Source organism: Rhodamnia argentea, chromosome 7, assembly GCF_020921035.1.
Source record: "Rhodamnia argentea isolate NSW1041297 chromosome 7, ASM2092103v1, whole genome shotgun sequence".
Taxonomy (NCBI): Eukaryota; Viridiplantae; Streptophyta; class Magnoliopsida; order Myrtales; family Myrtaceae; genus Rhodamnia; species Rhodamnia argentea.
This window is the reverse complement of record NC_063156.1, coordinates 6,911,894-6,925,220: the sequence shown is the minus strand read 5'-3', so window position 1 is coordinate 6,925,220 and position 13,327 is coordinate 6,911,894. Positions and strand designations below refer to the sequence as shown.

General features: G+C 40.5%; 3 protein-coding genes across 3 annotated transcripts in view; 2 read left to right on the top strand and 1 right to left on the bottom strand.

The window, feature by feature from the left end:
* LOC115746805 overlaps nucleotides 1-13,327 on the bottom strand; it is a 959,385-nt gene that overhangs the window by 252,600 nt on the left and 693,458 nt on the right. The gene's annotated exons all lie outside the window — the stretch shown is intronic.
* On the top strand, nucleotides 514-3,365 carry LOC115746811 (G-type lectin S-receptor-like serine/threonine-protein kinase SD2-5). The gene is made up of 2 exons (XM_048282078.1): nucleotides 514-2,001; nucleotides 2,047-3,365. Exons 1-2 carry the CDS (start codon nucleotides 648-650, stop codon nucleotides 3,207-3,209), a joined length of 2,517 nt encoding a protein of 838 aa, XP_048138035.1. The 5' UTR covers nucleotides 514-647; the 3' UTR covers nucleotides 3,210-3,365.
* LOC115746886 (SKP1-like protein 1B) lies at nucleotides 9,923-12,105 on the top strand. The gene is made up of 2 exons (XM_030682837.1): nucleotides 9,923-10,251; nucleotides 11,904-12,105. Exons 1-2 carry the CDS (start codon nucleotides 9,958-9,960, stop codon nucleotides 12,063-12,065), a joined length of 456 nt encoding a protein of 151 aa, XP_030538697.1. The 5' UTR covers nucleotides 9,923-9,957; the 3' UTR covers nucleotides 12,066-12,105.

Sequence of the window (13,327 nt, the reverse complement as noted above, 5' to 3'; positions counted from 1 at the left end):
ATAGAAGAATCTAATCTAATGCAAACGGACTGGATGCCGGCAACTAAGTTCAACGCGTTAATTCTGGAGTTGAACTTTTCAAACTTTCTCTGTAGAAGACTAACCCCTAGCTCAACGCGTCCTTGTCATGATGTCATCAGCTTCATTTCAAGAACAATATAAATTGTTGCAGAGGAACATCTGGAGTTAAGCCGGCAATAAACCATGTGACAAAAGGGTTCCTGTATATCATAATCCAACAACTCCATGTGGTTGAGCTGGATCCGGATCCCCTACCATAAAGGTAGGGGTGACATTGATGGATCTGGGCCGTCCATTTCAAAATGGACGGCCCAGATTCATCCACATCATTTTTTAAAAGGGGGGAAAATTTTTTGGCGGGAAATTTTAAAATTTTGAAAAAGTGATGTGGATCAATCCGGGCCATCCATTTTGAAAAAATTTGGACGGCCCGGATCGATCATGTCACCCCTAACATTGCCAAGCAATGTTAGGGGATCCGGATCCGGTTGAGCTAACTCTAAAGAAATTCAGACCGATTCCAACCTCACTTTCCTTATCCAATTCAATTTCATTTTTTTCATCCTGTTTGCCTTTCTCAGCATTGCAATAGCTGTCTTGAGTATTTGCTTTTTCGATAGCCTGTCATGCTCACTCACCGTAGTTCTTCTCCGGCTACTCTTTGTCTTTCGCTCCTTGGATTGTATTTTCTGGGTTTAGTCCTGTCTCAGCCAACGGCAAACCTTTCTACTACATGGGCAGCCAGCTCTATAAGTTCGGTGTCCTTTGGTAACGGATCTCCTGTGGGTTCTGTGAAGCCTATTCTTCTCAGAGGAAATGATGTCCCGTCATTTGCCTGTGGCTTCGTCAGCATGCTATCAGAAACCAGTTATCTCTTTGCTATTTCCATCGTCTATACAAACGCGTCTCAAATTGATCAGACTTATACAGCTTTTCCAGAAGTAGTATGGGCTGCTAATCGTAACAATCCGATGGTAAACCCCACGCTTGAGCTCACGTCAGAAGGTGACTTGATCCTAAAAGACGGGGATGGCCCTGTGGCATGGTCCACAAACACTTCAGGTAAGTCTGTTGTAGGGTTGAATCTGACAGATTCGGGAAACCTCGTGCTGTTTGATGATAATAATGTGCCAGTATGGCAGTCTTTCGATCACCCTATGGACTCCCTAGTCCTTGGACAGAAGTTAACCATAGGGCAGAAATTGGTGCCTAGTGTTTCTGAAACGAATTGGACTGCACAAAGTTTACTTTCACTTTCCATGACTAGTACAGGCTTATTTGCGCAGATGGACACTAATCCTCCGCAGGTGTATTACCCAGTTCGCATTAATTTTCCAAACACGAGTAATGACTCGAATTACATCGAATTTGTAAATGGAACCTTAGCGTTGTTCACGAATTCCACGCGAAATGGTTCTGTCTTTATCAATATTCCTTCTGCTTCATTGTTTATGAGGTTGGAATATGATGGGCACTTGAGAGCATATGAGTTTGATACGGCCAAATATCAGTGGACAGTGGCTGCTGACATTCTGGTTCGGGATTATGGTGACTGTGGCTATCCGACGGTCTGTGGGCAATATGGAATTTGCACTTCAAACGGCCAATGCACTTGTCCAGATTCAAATGGGGGCACAAATTATTTCAAGCAAACAAACGACAGACATCCCAATCTCGGGTGTTATGAGGAAGTACCTTTGTCTTGCGACAATTTGCAATTTCAAAGTTTGCTGGAGCTCGGGGATCTTTCTTACTTCACCTACAGCACAGATCCACAAAGCACCCCAGATCTTGCGAATGTTACTAAGGTAAATTGTAAAGACGCTTGTGCCAAGAATTGTTCATGCAAGGCAGCCTTTTATGTGCGAGGCTCCAATATCCGAAGTGATGCAGGTTCCTGCTATTTATTATCAGAAGTATTTTCGCTAATGAACCTAGAACAGCTTAACAATTCTATTGGTTACATCAAAGTACAGAACATCTCCAATGGAGTTCCTTACTCTCCTGGTTCGAGCGGAACTCCTGGTTCCAATAAGGGGGGCAAGACAAACCGTCTCGGGTTGATATTAGGTTCCAGCCTCGGATCTTTATTTGCTTTGATCATTGTCATTGGGGTCATCAAAGTTTCATCTCGGAAGAGAGAAGTTGTCGATGAAGCTGATGAGGATCATCTAGATCAAGTACCGGGAATGGTTATGAGATTTACTTACGACAGTCTGAAAGTCATTACCGAGGATTTCAGCAAGAAGCTTGGCGAGGGTGGCTTCGGCTCTGTGTTTGAAGGCATTCTAAAGGACGGTTCGAAAGTCGCAGTCAAGCGCCTTGACGGTTTAGGCCATATCAAGAAATCGTTTTTAGCTGAGGTTGAGACTATCGGGAGCATTCATCACGTCAACCTGGTGACGCTAGTAGGATTTTGCACGGAGAGCTCTCACAGGCTGCTGGTGTATGAATACATGCCTAATGGCTCGCTTGACAAATGGATCTTCTGCATATCCAGCGAATATGCTCTCAACTGGCAGCAGAGGAGGAAGATCATATACGACATCGCAAAGGGTTTGAATTATCTTCACGAAGAATGTAGAAGGAAGATACTCCACTTGGATATTAAACCCCAAAACATTCTGTTGGACGAGAACTTCAACGCTAAGGTCGCTGATTTTGGCTTGTCTAAGTTGATCGATAGGGACAAAAGCCAAGTCATGACGACCATGAGGGGCACGCCTGGCTACTTGGCTCCGGAATGGCTAAGCGCAGCAATCACCGAAAAAGTCGATGTCTATAGCTTTGGAGTGGTGGTCCTGGAAATAGTGTCTGCACGGAAACTTTTCGATAACTCCCAGGACTCAGAAAACACGTACTTAGTAGGAGTTTTCAGGAGAAAGGCAGAAGAAGGAGGGTTGTCGGATTTCATTGACAGTCACAGCGAGGACATGAGGTTAAATGAGGCACAGGCAGTGAATATGTTGAGAATCGCCGCGTGGTGTCTGCAAGGAGATTCTACAAAGAGGCCTTCCATGTCTACCATCGTGAAGGTTTTGGACGGCCTTATGGATGTCCCGGATGACTTGGAGTATGACTTCTCTTATCCGCCTTTGATGAAAACCAGCGCGAAAGCTCCTCAAGAGGAGGTTCCCTATGCTGCTTCCACTCCGCTGTTACCCTCGGTTCTCTCTGGACCACGGTGATGCTGCAGCAAATTGTAACTGTACTTTAATTTCCCTGGAGTTAACATTGAATTCTTGAGGAGGCAATTGAAAATCTGAAGCTTTCCTAATGTATTGGCTTTTCAATGCTTGCTAGGCATTGAATGAATTGACATGAACTGCATGATTCATCAGATGCGTACACGGTCTGATCATAACAGGGCAGTTTATGCATACCAAGACAGGTCGAATCCTGCACCGCTGAGACTGGTCAACTCCAATCTCACATCCCTTGCTTCCGGGGAGCTCCTTCTCTGGTAAAAGAGAAAACTCTATGGTAAGCCATTTTTCTGTATGAAGGAAGAATGTCATAAGGAGAAATGTGGTCCTAGTTAGATGGATTGGATGCAAGGTGATGTTATTGTAAAAAAATTGTTTATAATTTTGTTCCCTTCGAACGATATCGGCATCCTAATCCTTGTCCATTGATTTTGCTTCAGAGTCATTCTCAGTTTTTGGAACCGAAGAACAGATCTATTCACCTGGAACCAACCACGCCCATTCCAGAGTCGACCCGAAAACCTGTTGAGCTTCTTCTTCTTCTTTATTATTTATTTATGCAACGAAAGATTCATTATTCGTCTAGATTAGGACTGTATATACCATGATGACTAAACTCTCTCATGGTATACGAAGTTATGATGGAAAATTAAGAATAAATCGTTGAAAATTTTATTGTTTCTATTCACTTCTATTCTTTGAAAAACTTTCAGGGATTTCCATAATTTATGTAAAAAAAAAATTAACTTCAAAACAACGACCGTAAATTCTTATCTACGCTTTAATTATATGTTCTCCCATATGCACCAAAAAGAAATTTCTTTCACAAATATGCGTCTTCGGGCGTAGGAGGGAAAAGTACACTAAAAGTGCCATAACTTGTATACGGCATTCACTTGAGTGCCATAACTTTCAAAACGTTTACTTAAATGCCATAACTTTCAAAAATCGTTCACTTAAGTGCCACGTCGAAGCAAAATTATTCACTTGAGTGCTACGGTAACTTTTCCGGCATGTCACGTCGGCTTTCCGGCTGCCACGTCGCCTTTTCCGATTGCCACGTCAACATGACACTCAAGTGAACGATTTTTAATAGTTATGGCACTTAAGTGAACATTTTGAAAGTTATGACACTTAAGTGAATGCCATACAAAAGTTATAGCACTTCTAGTGTACTTTTCCCGGCAAAGGAGCAGCTGTGGGCATAGTTTATACCGAGCAAAGTTGGAAGTTGTCCAAAACCGATTCGATTCTAGTTTTTATCCTATAGCCGGTCGATTCAAGGCACAGAATGAGGAACCCAACCAGCAAAAAATTATCAAAAAAGTCATAAATTTATGGTACAACGGCCACTTAAATCCTAAACTTTTTAACTATGCCAATTTAATTCTTAACATTTTGACGGTTAACCAATTTAATCCTATACCTTTTGATTTTTTGCCAATTTAACCCTAAATCTTTTGATGACCGCTACAAACCCATTGAAAAGTTTGTAATGATTTCATGAACCCAAAAGACCTCAAGTAACCTAATCATAAATTACGGATTCTGAATAAGTGAGAAACTCTTGACAAGGTCGGGGAGCTGGTGTTCTTGTGTCAGTGCCCCATAAAGATGCGGTCTCCAAGACTTACTAACCGATTAATCTACTGAACGAGAGGTCTCTGAAAGTATCAATTTATTTCTCTGTTCTTTTACTTTCTTGTGTCAGTGCCCCAAAAATATGCCCCATAAATCTTTAGATGACCGCTACAAACCCGTTGAAAAGTTGGTAATGAATTCATGAACCCAAAAGACCTCAAGTAACCTAGTCATAAATTACGGATTCGAGAAGGAGAAACCTGACAGGGTCGGGGAGCTGGTGTTCTTGTGTCAGTGCCCCATAAAGATGCGGTCTCCAAGACTTACTAACCGATTAATCTACTGAACGAGAGGTCTCTAAAAGTATCAATTTATTTCTCTGTTCTTTTACTTTCTTCCTGGTATCAAATTGATTTCCTAGTCTTAAATGTTCCAGGAGCTTGAAATGGAGAAGCTCATTACTCATCAGGTCCCTTTCTAGGAGATCGACAAGGCCTTCGACTACATGCTTAAAGGTGAAAAAGCCTTCGGCGCATCGTTCGCATGGACGAGTAAAGAGGGATGAACAACCCGATAGCACTGAAGAGAAATAAAAAGTGATGCGCAAGAGCATTCGTCGAAAGAGCGTGCTTAAGGGTCGAATTCGGTGTTCAATCGGATCGTATTTCCTCCACCATCGATGGAACCGTTTCGAGAATAATCGCTCCTAGTTTGTGATCGTTCAACCTTTGAGACTCGACTCGACTTATAATGCGTAAAACTCCCTAAATGGGCAGAATCATCAACTTGGACTTAATTCGGTGTTATCGACAATTCGGCCGAAGTGACAATTGGATTCGAAACATTCCCGGAATTGGAACTGAGGGGTGATTCTTCTTGCATCTGCAAAAATGAAGAGTTGAAAGCCTTCATCAAATTGGTATAAAACTCCTAGAGTAGTTGTCCCCACACTTCCCTTCTTAGAGAGTGAGCTCTCTTAGGATTAAGCATTGAAATGAGGAATTTCCGTGGGTTAATGCATGAAATATCCAAATTAAGGAACTTTTACATGGCATCACTGTGCTCGATGTGATTCTCCAAATAGATTTTTCATATTCTGCATGTGATTTGAAATTTGAAATGCGATAATAAATAAATTAGAGAGCAAATGGCTATTTAGAGTGATTTGCGATGCAATAGCAACTCCAATGCTTGATCCTCAAATTCTTTCTCGGCTTTCTCGCGTCCGCTAATTATCAACTCTGTTGGCGCATCTATCCTGAACTTTGATGGGATTATAGTCCTCCGATTCTTCTAAATATTCCAGAACCGAGTTAGAGCCCATTCCACTAGGCTCAATTCCATAAAAAAAAGCACGAAATTTTTTAGGTTTAGTCCTAATTCTGACCTGAACTTTTTTTTGTCTAGAAAAAATCAGCAACTTCCGCATGTATCCCAAATCTGGCCTCCGTTAACCCTCCATCCACAATTGCCGTTAGTCATCCGACATGGCATTTCCACGTCAGTAATTATATACCTCAACAAGCTAACATGGATTTTGAGATAAACATACGCCGTTTTGCTGGGTCTTCACTCTTCATCATGTCGCTCACAATTTTTGAAATCGGAGGAAGCTCCTTGAAGGTCTCGTGTCTTCATCGTATACGCCCGGGAGTCTTCAAATCTTCTTGAGATCTCGCGCCAAATCCACTAACAAACATAAAACTAGCAACTTTTAGTCTTACAACTCAATATCTAATAGCATGCATCGCATAATTTTCTGGCTCACAATTCGCTAGAGACATTCTCGTTATGGTCACACATAGGATTATACCTATTAACAATTCGTCCTGGTGTGCCATTGATTTCTTTAGAGTTATCGGCATCGGGACCGCTTAGATGTTCACTATCAGATAATGCATCTTCATCAATATCTCCACCATCATCTACATCCTCCATTATTGCTTCTCTAAACTCTTTCCTCATCTCCCTTATTTCGATCTGTTCGTCATTTGATATATTAATGTCATTATCACACAAGTTCAATGAACCATCTTCACTGTCGCTTTCATTACGTAGAAAAAACACACAAGGTTATACGTTGAAAAGTAAAAATGATATTCCAACAAAAAGGGTCAGCAATTGAATGAACTCGCCATTGCTTCTGATTCAAACTGCAATAGTTTTTTGGTAAGGGTTCAGACTGCAATAGTTCAATTCGCTTCGACAACTAAGCAACAGTGATGTAAAGGAAAAAAAAAGGCTCCAAACATGGAACATCTGAATGCCAATGATCATGTCTGTTATCACCAGCCGAAAAGGAAGATCCAACTGATAATTTGGAATACATTGATGAATCACGGCACTAACGATGAGACCGTAGCAAATCGCAAAACCATGTCCTAATAGAGCTTTGTACGACCATCAAACACCTGGGTGAACGTAATTTAACATGTTCAATAGCATATAATGAAGAAGAAAAAGAATACCTTTCTGACGCCATTGATGCTCCGTCCGCTTCGATCCTTGAGAAAAGCACAGACCCTTCGAGTCCAAACCTTCAGATGGAAACGACGTCTCTAATCAACCGAGCGTGAGTATAAGCAAGAGGGAGCGAATTATTTGCGAGAGACCGAGCGAGCGCAAGAATTTGAGATGTATTGCAGTCTTTTTGCAAAGTGTATTTTTCCTTTTAAATCCACATCAGCCTTTTTAAATGGGTATATCACTGACGTGGAAATTCCACCTTTGCTGACTAACGGCAATTGTGGATGGACGGGTTAATGGAGGACGGATTTAGGATACATGTGAAAGTTGGTGATTTTTTTTTTTTAGATAAAAAAAATTTTGGGTTAAATTTGGGACTAAACCTAAAGTTCGTCCTTCTATTTTTTGGAATTGAGCCTCTACTTCTGTGTAATAGCCTAATAGGATTTGATGAAGCTGATCGAACGCAATTGTTGCCCAGGAATGTCTGTTGAAGCATTGACTTCGAGGAATACAGTATCAATAAAAAAGTCCGATACGCGGGCACGTGCCTCAGAAACTGCAAAGCGCCACGTGTCAATCATTTATTGGTGGCTAAGCATTACCAACTCGTGATACTATTTTATTGATACAAATCTGCAATAATAGATTAAATACGTACGAGGGATCCCCGTCTGTGACGATGGCATGCGCCTTTTAGGCCCGCGCTAGGGGCTTAAAATCCAAAACCCACGCCTAAGAGTTGTAAACTCGTAACTTAAAACCTATCCTGATAAGATTGATTCCAATTTTTGAAAAATTGAGAACCGACATGCGAAAACAATAAAATCATGCTAAGCTAGAATGATATACCATTTTATGGGAATACATGTAAAATGTACACTCAAATATAGTAAATCTAATGAAGACGGACTGGGAACTGGTTCAAACCGACATGGTTTCAAAGCAGAATTGGCCGGTTCATGGTCTTGAACCGAATACCGAACTAGTCAATGCTTAGCTCCCACTATTGGAACTAGAACTAGACCGGTCCCCTAGCGAACTGGCCTTGAATTGGCTAGGTAATGCCGGTTCCTAGGTTAAACCAACCCAGTTGGCTCATCCCTATTGATACCTCTAGGAATTTTTTTTCATTCCTCTTTTTTCTTTTCATTTTGCTAAAAAATTGCTCCCACTTTATTTTTTTCCCCAACAATCATAAAATAAAATTTTCTATTTATTGTTCTTTGCTAATCTTATAAATCCAGCTAAAGACAACATTATATTCTATAAACATTCAAATTATTTTTTTAACAAAAACATTCTTTTAAAAAAAAAAATTAGGCTCCGTTTTCCAAGAAAATTGAATGATTTGTAAAATATTTTTCTAAAAATCATCGCTTGTGTTACTTGCAAGAATGAATGAAGAAAGGTGTCAACATTGTTCATGAAAATATTTAGACATAAGTCGTAATCGATAATGAAAATATTTTTGACTAATTAATTATTTCAAGCGATACAAGCTATCTATTTTTAAAAAATAAATATTGAAATTACTTAATTTTCACGAAATAAATAGAACTTTAATGTCGAAATAATTTATGCTAGTCGTCAGAAGAAATGGTGACAGCTTAATAGTTAAATTGTAGTCTATAAAGTAGGGCTGGGGGTAGAAATGCCAACGTGTCTTCGTGAGTGGGGGATGACTCGCGCGTCCATTAAGTCCACCCGTGCTCTTAATAGATGTTGTGATAAGTGCACAAAATTTAAAACTTACCAAAAAAATTATAATTGAGTTCTAACATTTTTAAAAAGTTTAATCGAATCTTTCTGTTAATACAATCAATTTTTCTAACAAAAAATATTAACGTAATATTTTTAAATTAATTTTTCTCTATTACATGACTTTTTTTATTATTTTATTTTCCAATGTTATTTAAATTAAATGAAAAAACCAAGAAAATAACAATATTTCGTTTTTAAAAGCTAAAATCGAAAGAAGAAAAAAGAGGAAGAGTAGCGGGGAAGGGTCTCGCGGGGGAGGCTCGACAACCACCGCCCGAGGTCGCTAGCCATTGCCGGCCTCGTGCAAGACCTCGTCAACCTCGGGCAAAGGCCGACTACCCTTGCTAGGCTCGGGCAAGAGCCAACATCACCCATCTCTAGATTTGCTCAATTTAGATCCGGGCAAGCTTTGGTCGGCCTAGCGAGGGTCGTTGCCGAGGTCTCGTTTAGGGTCACCGAGGGTCAATGACCTCCTGGCCCCTCCAACGATAGACAATGGCAGCTGAGCCTCACCTTCGAGGCCCCGTCCCACCCTGCCGCTCTTCCTTTTTTAATTTCATTTTTAGTTTTTTAAAAGTTAAGCATTAGCCTTTTTGAGGTTTTATTTAACTTAATTAAGATTTCAAAAAGAAAGTAACCAAAAAAAAGTCGCATGGAGAGAAATTAATCTGAAAATGTCACATTAATATTTTTCGCGATAATTTAATAAGTTTTAGGATAAACTGTACTTTCACTATAAGTTTTAAGATTATCCCATGTACTTTTATCTCCGAAATACCAAGAGTTAAAAATATAAGATAAAAGATAAGCAAACTCGTTTCCGTTTCCCGGAACAAATAAAGGTAACTAGGGTTTTGCGATCCCAAGCGACAGCCATCAACCCTACAAGATCCGCACAGCTAAGCGGAGCAGGAGCACGATGTCCTCGACGAAGAAGATCACGCTCTTGAGCTCCGACGACGAGTCCTTCGAGGTTGACGAGGCGTTGTTCGTCGAGTCGCAGACCATCAAGAACATTATCGAGGCCGGCTGCGCCGACAGGAGGATCACCCTCCCCAACGTCACCGGCAGGATTCTGGCGAAGGTCATCGAGTACTGCAGGAAGCACGTCGAGTCCTCCAAGTCCAACGATCGCACCACCAAATACGACCTCAAGGCCTGGGACACCGGGTTCGTCAAAGTCGACCGGGACACTCTCCGCGATCTCGTTCTGGTCAGTCGATTCTTCAGTTCCTCGAGCGGCTTGTTTTAGTTTTGTACCCGTGTTCGATTTAGAGTAGAGTGTAGTGCGGTCATTATCCTTTGAGCTCTAGTATCTGGTTCGCATAGGTCTGGCTCGGAGGGGGTAATGTTAAGGCCTTGGTGATATTCTGGTGAATCACGCGGTCATCTCCCGCACTTCGTTAACACCCGGACAGTAGTCGCAGCAACACTCCCGTAATGTTTTGAGTGCACACGTACTCATCCTGTCGTTAGAATACACAAGGACGCATCCTGTTTTTTGATGATAATGCACATCTTTTCGTTGGATTTGATATAGTGAGCCGTTGCAGATTTTGGATAAGCAGGCAGTGTAGCTTCGCCAAGGCATACCCACAATAATATACTGCCCTTATGTTCAGATTTGCGTTGTGGGTTGGCATTTATGATGCCGATTTTTGCTTGAAGCAGTCGAGGGGTATTGGTCTCCGTGGAACGATGCCTGTGTTTGCTGATGCTAATTTTGGTTTTCTAAGGTGTTCGTGCATAAGTCTTTACTTAAAAGTGCTCAATGTTGGTCATGCAGTGTTGATCCGTGTAATGGTCCCATCAGGCAATTTTCGTGCTTCCTTTTTCCGTTATCTTTGGTTTGCGATTAGAATTGTGTCTTCAGGTTTATGTATGTTTCTATCAATGCGCATTTGAATTATGGTTCTCCTCTCTGTTGTATCTGAAAGTCGTCCTATACGTCACTATGTATGTATGTGAATTAAACTAGATGGTTTGGATCCCAAGTGGCCTCGTTTAGTGTCTCAAGTCCATAAAGGAGAAGTTAATAGGAGGTCTCACTAGACAAAGGTAGCAATTATTAAATTGCTATATTGATTTTGAGGCAGTTTAAGGTGTAATTAAATTAGTGTAATTGTTGTCCACCGTTAACTGTGGCTTTTTTGTGTGATATTTAATAATGTGTCTGTGAGCTTTCTCAATGGAGATGATTAGGGTGCTGCAAAAAGAATTGAATTAAGTTTTCTTATACTTACAGACAGGCAGGTTCTGGGAACTGGAAAGAGCTTCTTGTTATATTCATGAGGAACTGACAATTTCACTATCTACTTGCCCATGTCTATTCAAGAAAAAATAAGGGGAGGTGTGGAATCTGAAAATTTGCTCGCTTGGTTTCCATGCAAGATGTTACCTTAACATTTTCAGGCAGGTCTCTTTCAGTGAGAAGAGTATCTTTGTTTGGTCTCTCCTGGTCCATTACTCAAAAAGCTCATCAGTCGGTCATTTTTCCTACTTGCCCATTGGCTAACTATATACAAATGTTTGATTAGCAGCATCTTTTCTTGTGTCTTACTGGTGACTAAGAGGGTTAGTGGCTGTGAACGAGATGCTCCTTTATTTAAATTGACTGAAACCCCTTGGTTACTGTTTTAAAAGTTCTCGAGTAACTCAGAAGATGTTCCAGAATATACTTTCACTTGGATGTATTGTGGAATTGGTTCCTAAATCTGGTAGGTTTAGTTTTTTATTCCAATGTTTTGAGTTATTAAAGCCCGGGTGTTTCATGGTTGAAATGTTCCCTAGATTAGCCAGCTTGCAAACTATCTGAACGTCAAGGGCTTGCAAACTATCTGAAAGTGTGGCTCTTTGTTAAACCAGGCTGCAAAGTATCCGGAAATCAAGGGCTTGCTGGATCTGACGTGCCAGACTGTGGCAGACATGATCAAGGGTAAGACTCCCGAGCAGGTCGCTAAGATGTTCAACATCAAGAATGACTCCGCCAGTGAGGAGAGAGGGGAGATTCACCACCAGGATCCGTAGGCTTTTCGATGAGTGCGTCTCTCTGTTAATCTGAATCTGCAGTTGGGCACCATGATAAACATGCTGTCCTCTTTTTTTAGCGTGAATGCTTGAGAATGCAGTGGTATTTGTTCAATTTACACCTTCTGTCGACCAGCTGTTTATGTCCTTTTTTTTTTTTTATGAGGGAGGGGGAGGGGAACTGACCCACTGTTTTTGTCTACGTGACCCTATACGAAGCCACAATCAATTTTGGAAACCTGCATTAGATCACTCTTAAATTTATAGTGAAAATTGTTCAAAAAGTTACAAATTTATTGCACTTCAATTTAGTCATAAATTTTTTAATTTTGCCAATTAAGTCTTAATCCTTTTTAGAATTTGCTAATTGAATCTATCTGGTCAATTTTTTTCCGAATTAATCGACGACGTCGCCGGCTGTCCCACGTGGCATGGTCGGCGCTGAAATAAAGTTCACTTCATATCCTTATTTGAGAAAATTGAAGGTATTTTTAGGTCATTATTTGGAATTTTGCCTTAAAACGGAGAATCTTGCTCTAAAGTTCGGTCTAAGGCAGCTCAAATGTGAAGCGGGCTTTGGTCACCTTGTTTTGGTGGTAAATCTTGTTTGATTTGTCTGTAGAAGTGGGTCTATTGAAGTTTAAACTACCCGAGCTCTTAGACTGCGTTTGGTCGTCCGGATTTCTGATCATAATAGAATTGGATAGGATAGGATAAGAAATATATGGATTTGGCCATATCCTATCCATCATTTGGTGAACTACGGATTTAAAGTCGGATATTCTCATATCCTATCCGATCCCGCATTTGGTAGAAACCGTATATCAATATAAATGACATATGTGCCATACGTGATGCTCATGAAATATTACGATCTTATTACTATAAAAATAATGTTCTCATACATAAAAAAAAAACTTGAAAATATAGACATGTTATTATATTTTCAAACCTCTTTGCAAAAAACAAATAAATAAAATGAAAATACAAACAAATGAGACAAGAAAGTTAGCTTTTATATGACGGATAAGAGAAATCCTATCCGACCTTATCCTACCCTCTCCCCTAGAATTTTTTTATCCGGGTTATATCCCCCCTATATCCGACATTATACTATCCGGGACACCTAACAAACACGGGATATGATAAAACATATCATATCCCGAGTTTTATACTGACAAACCAAACGCAGCCTTATAGTAATCCCCCTATCGATATGGTCCTCAATGCTACACCAAATCCCCTTTCGACTTTTGAGAACA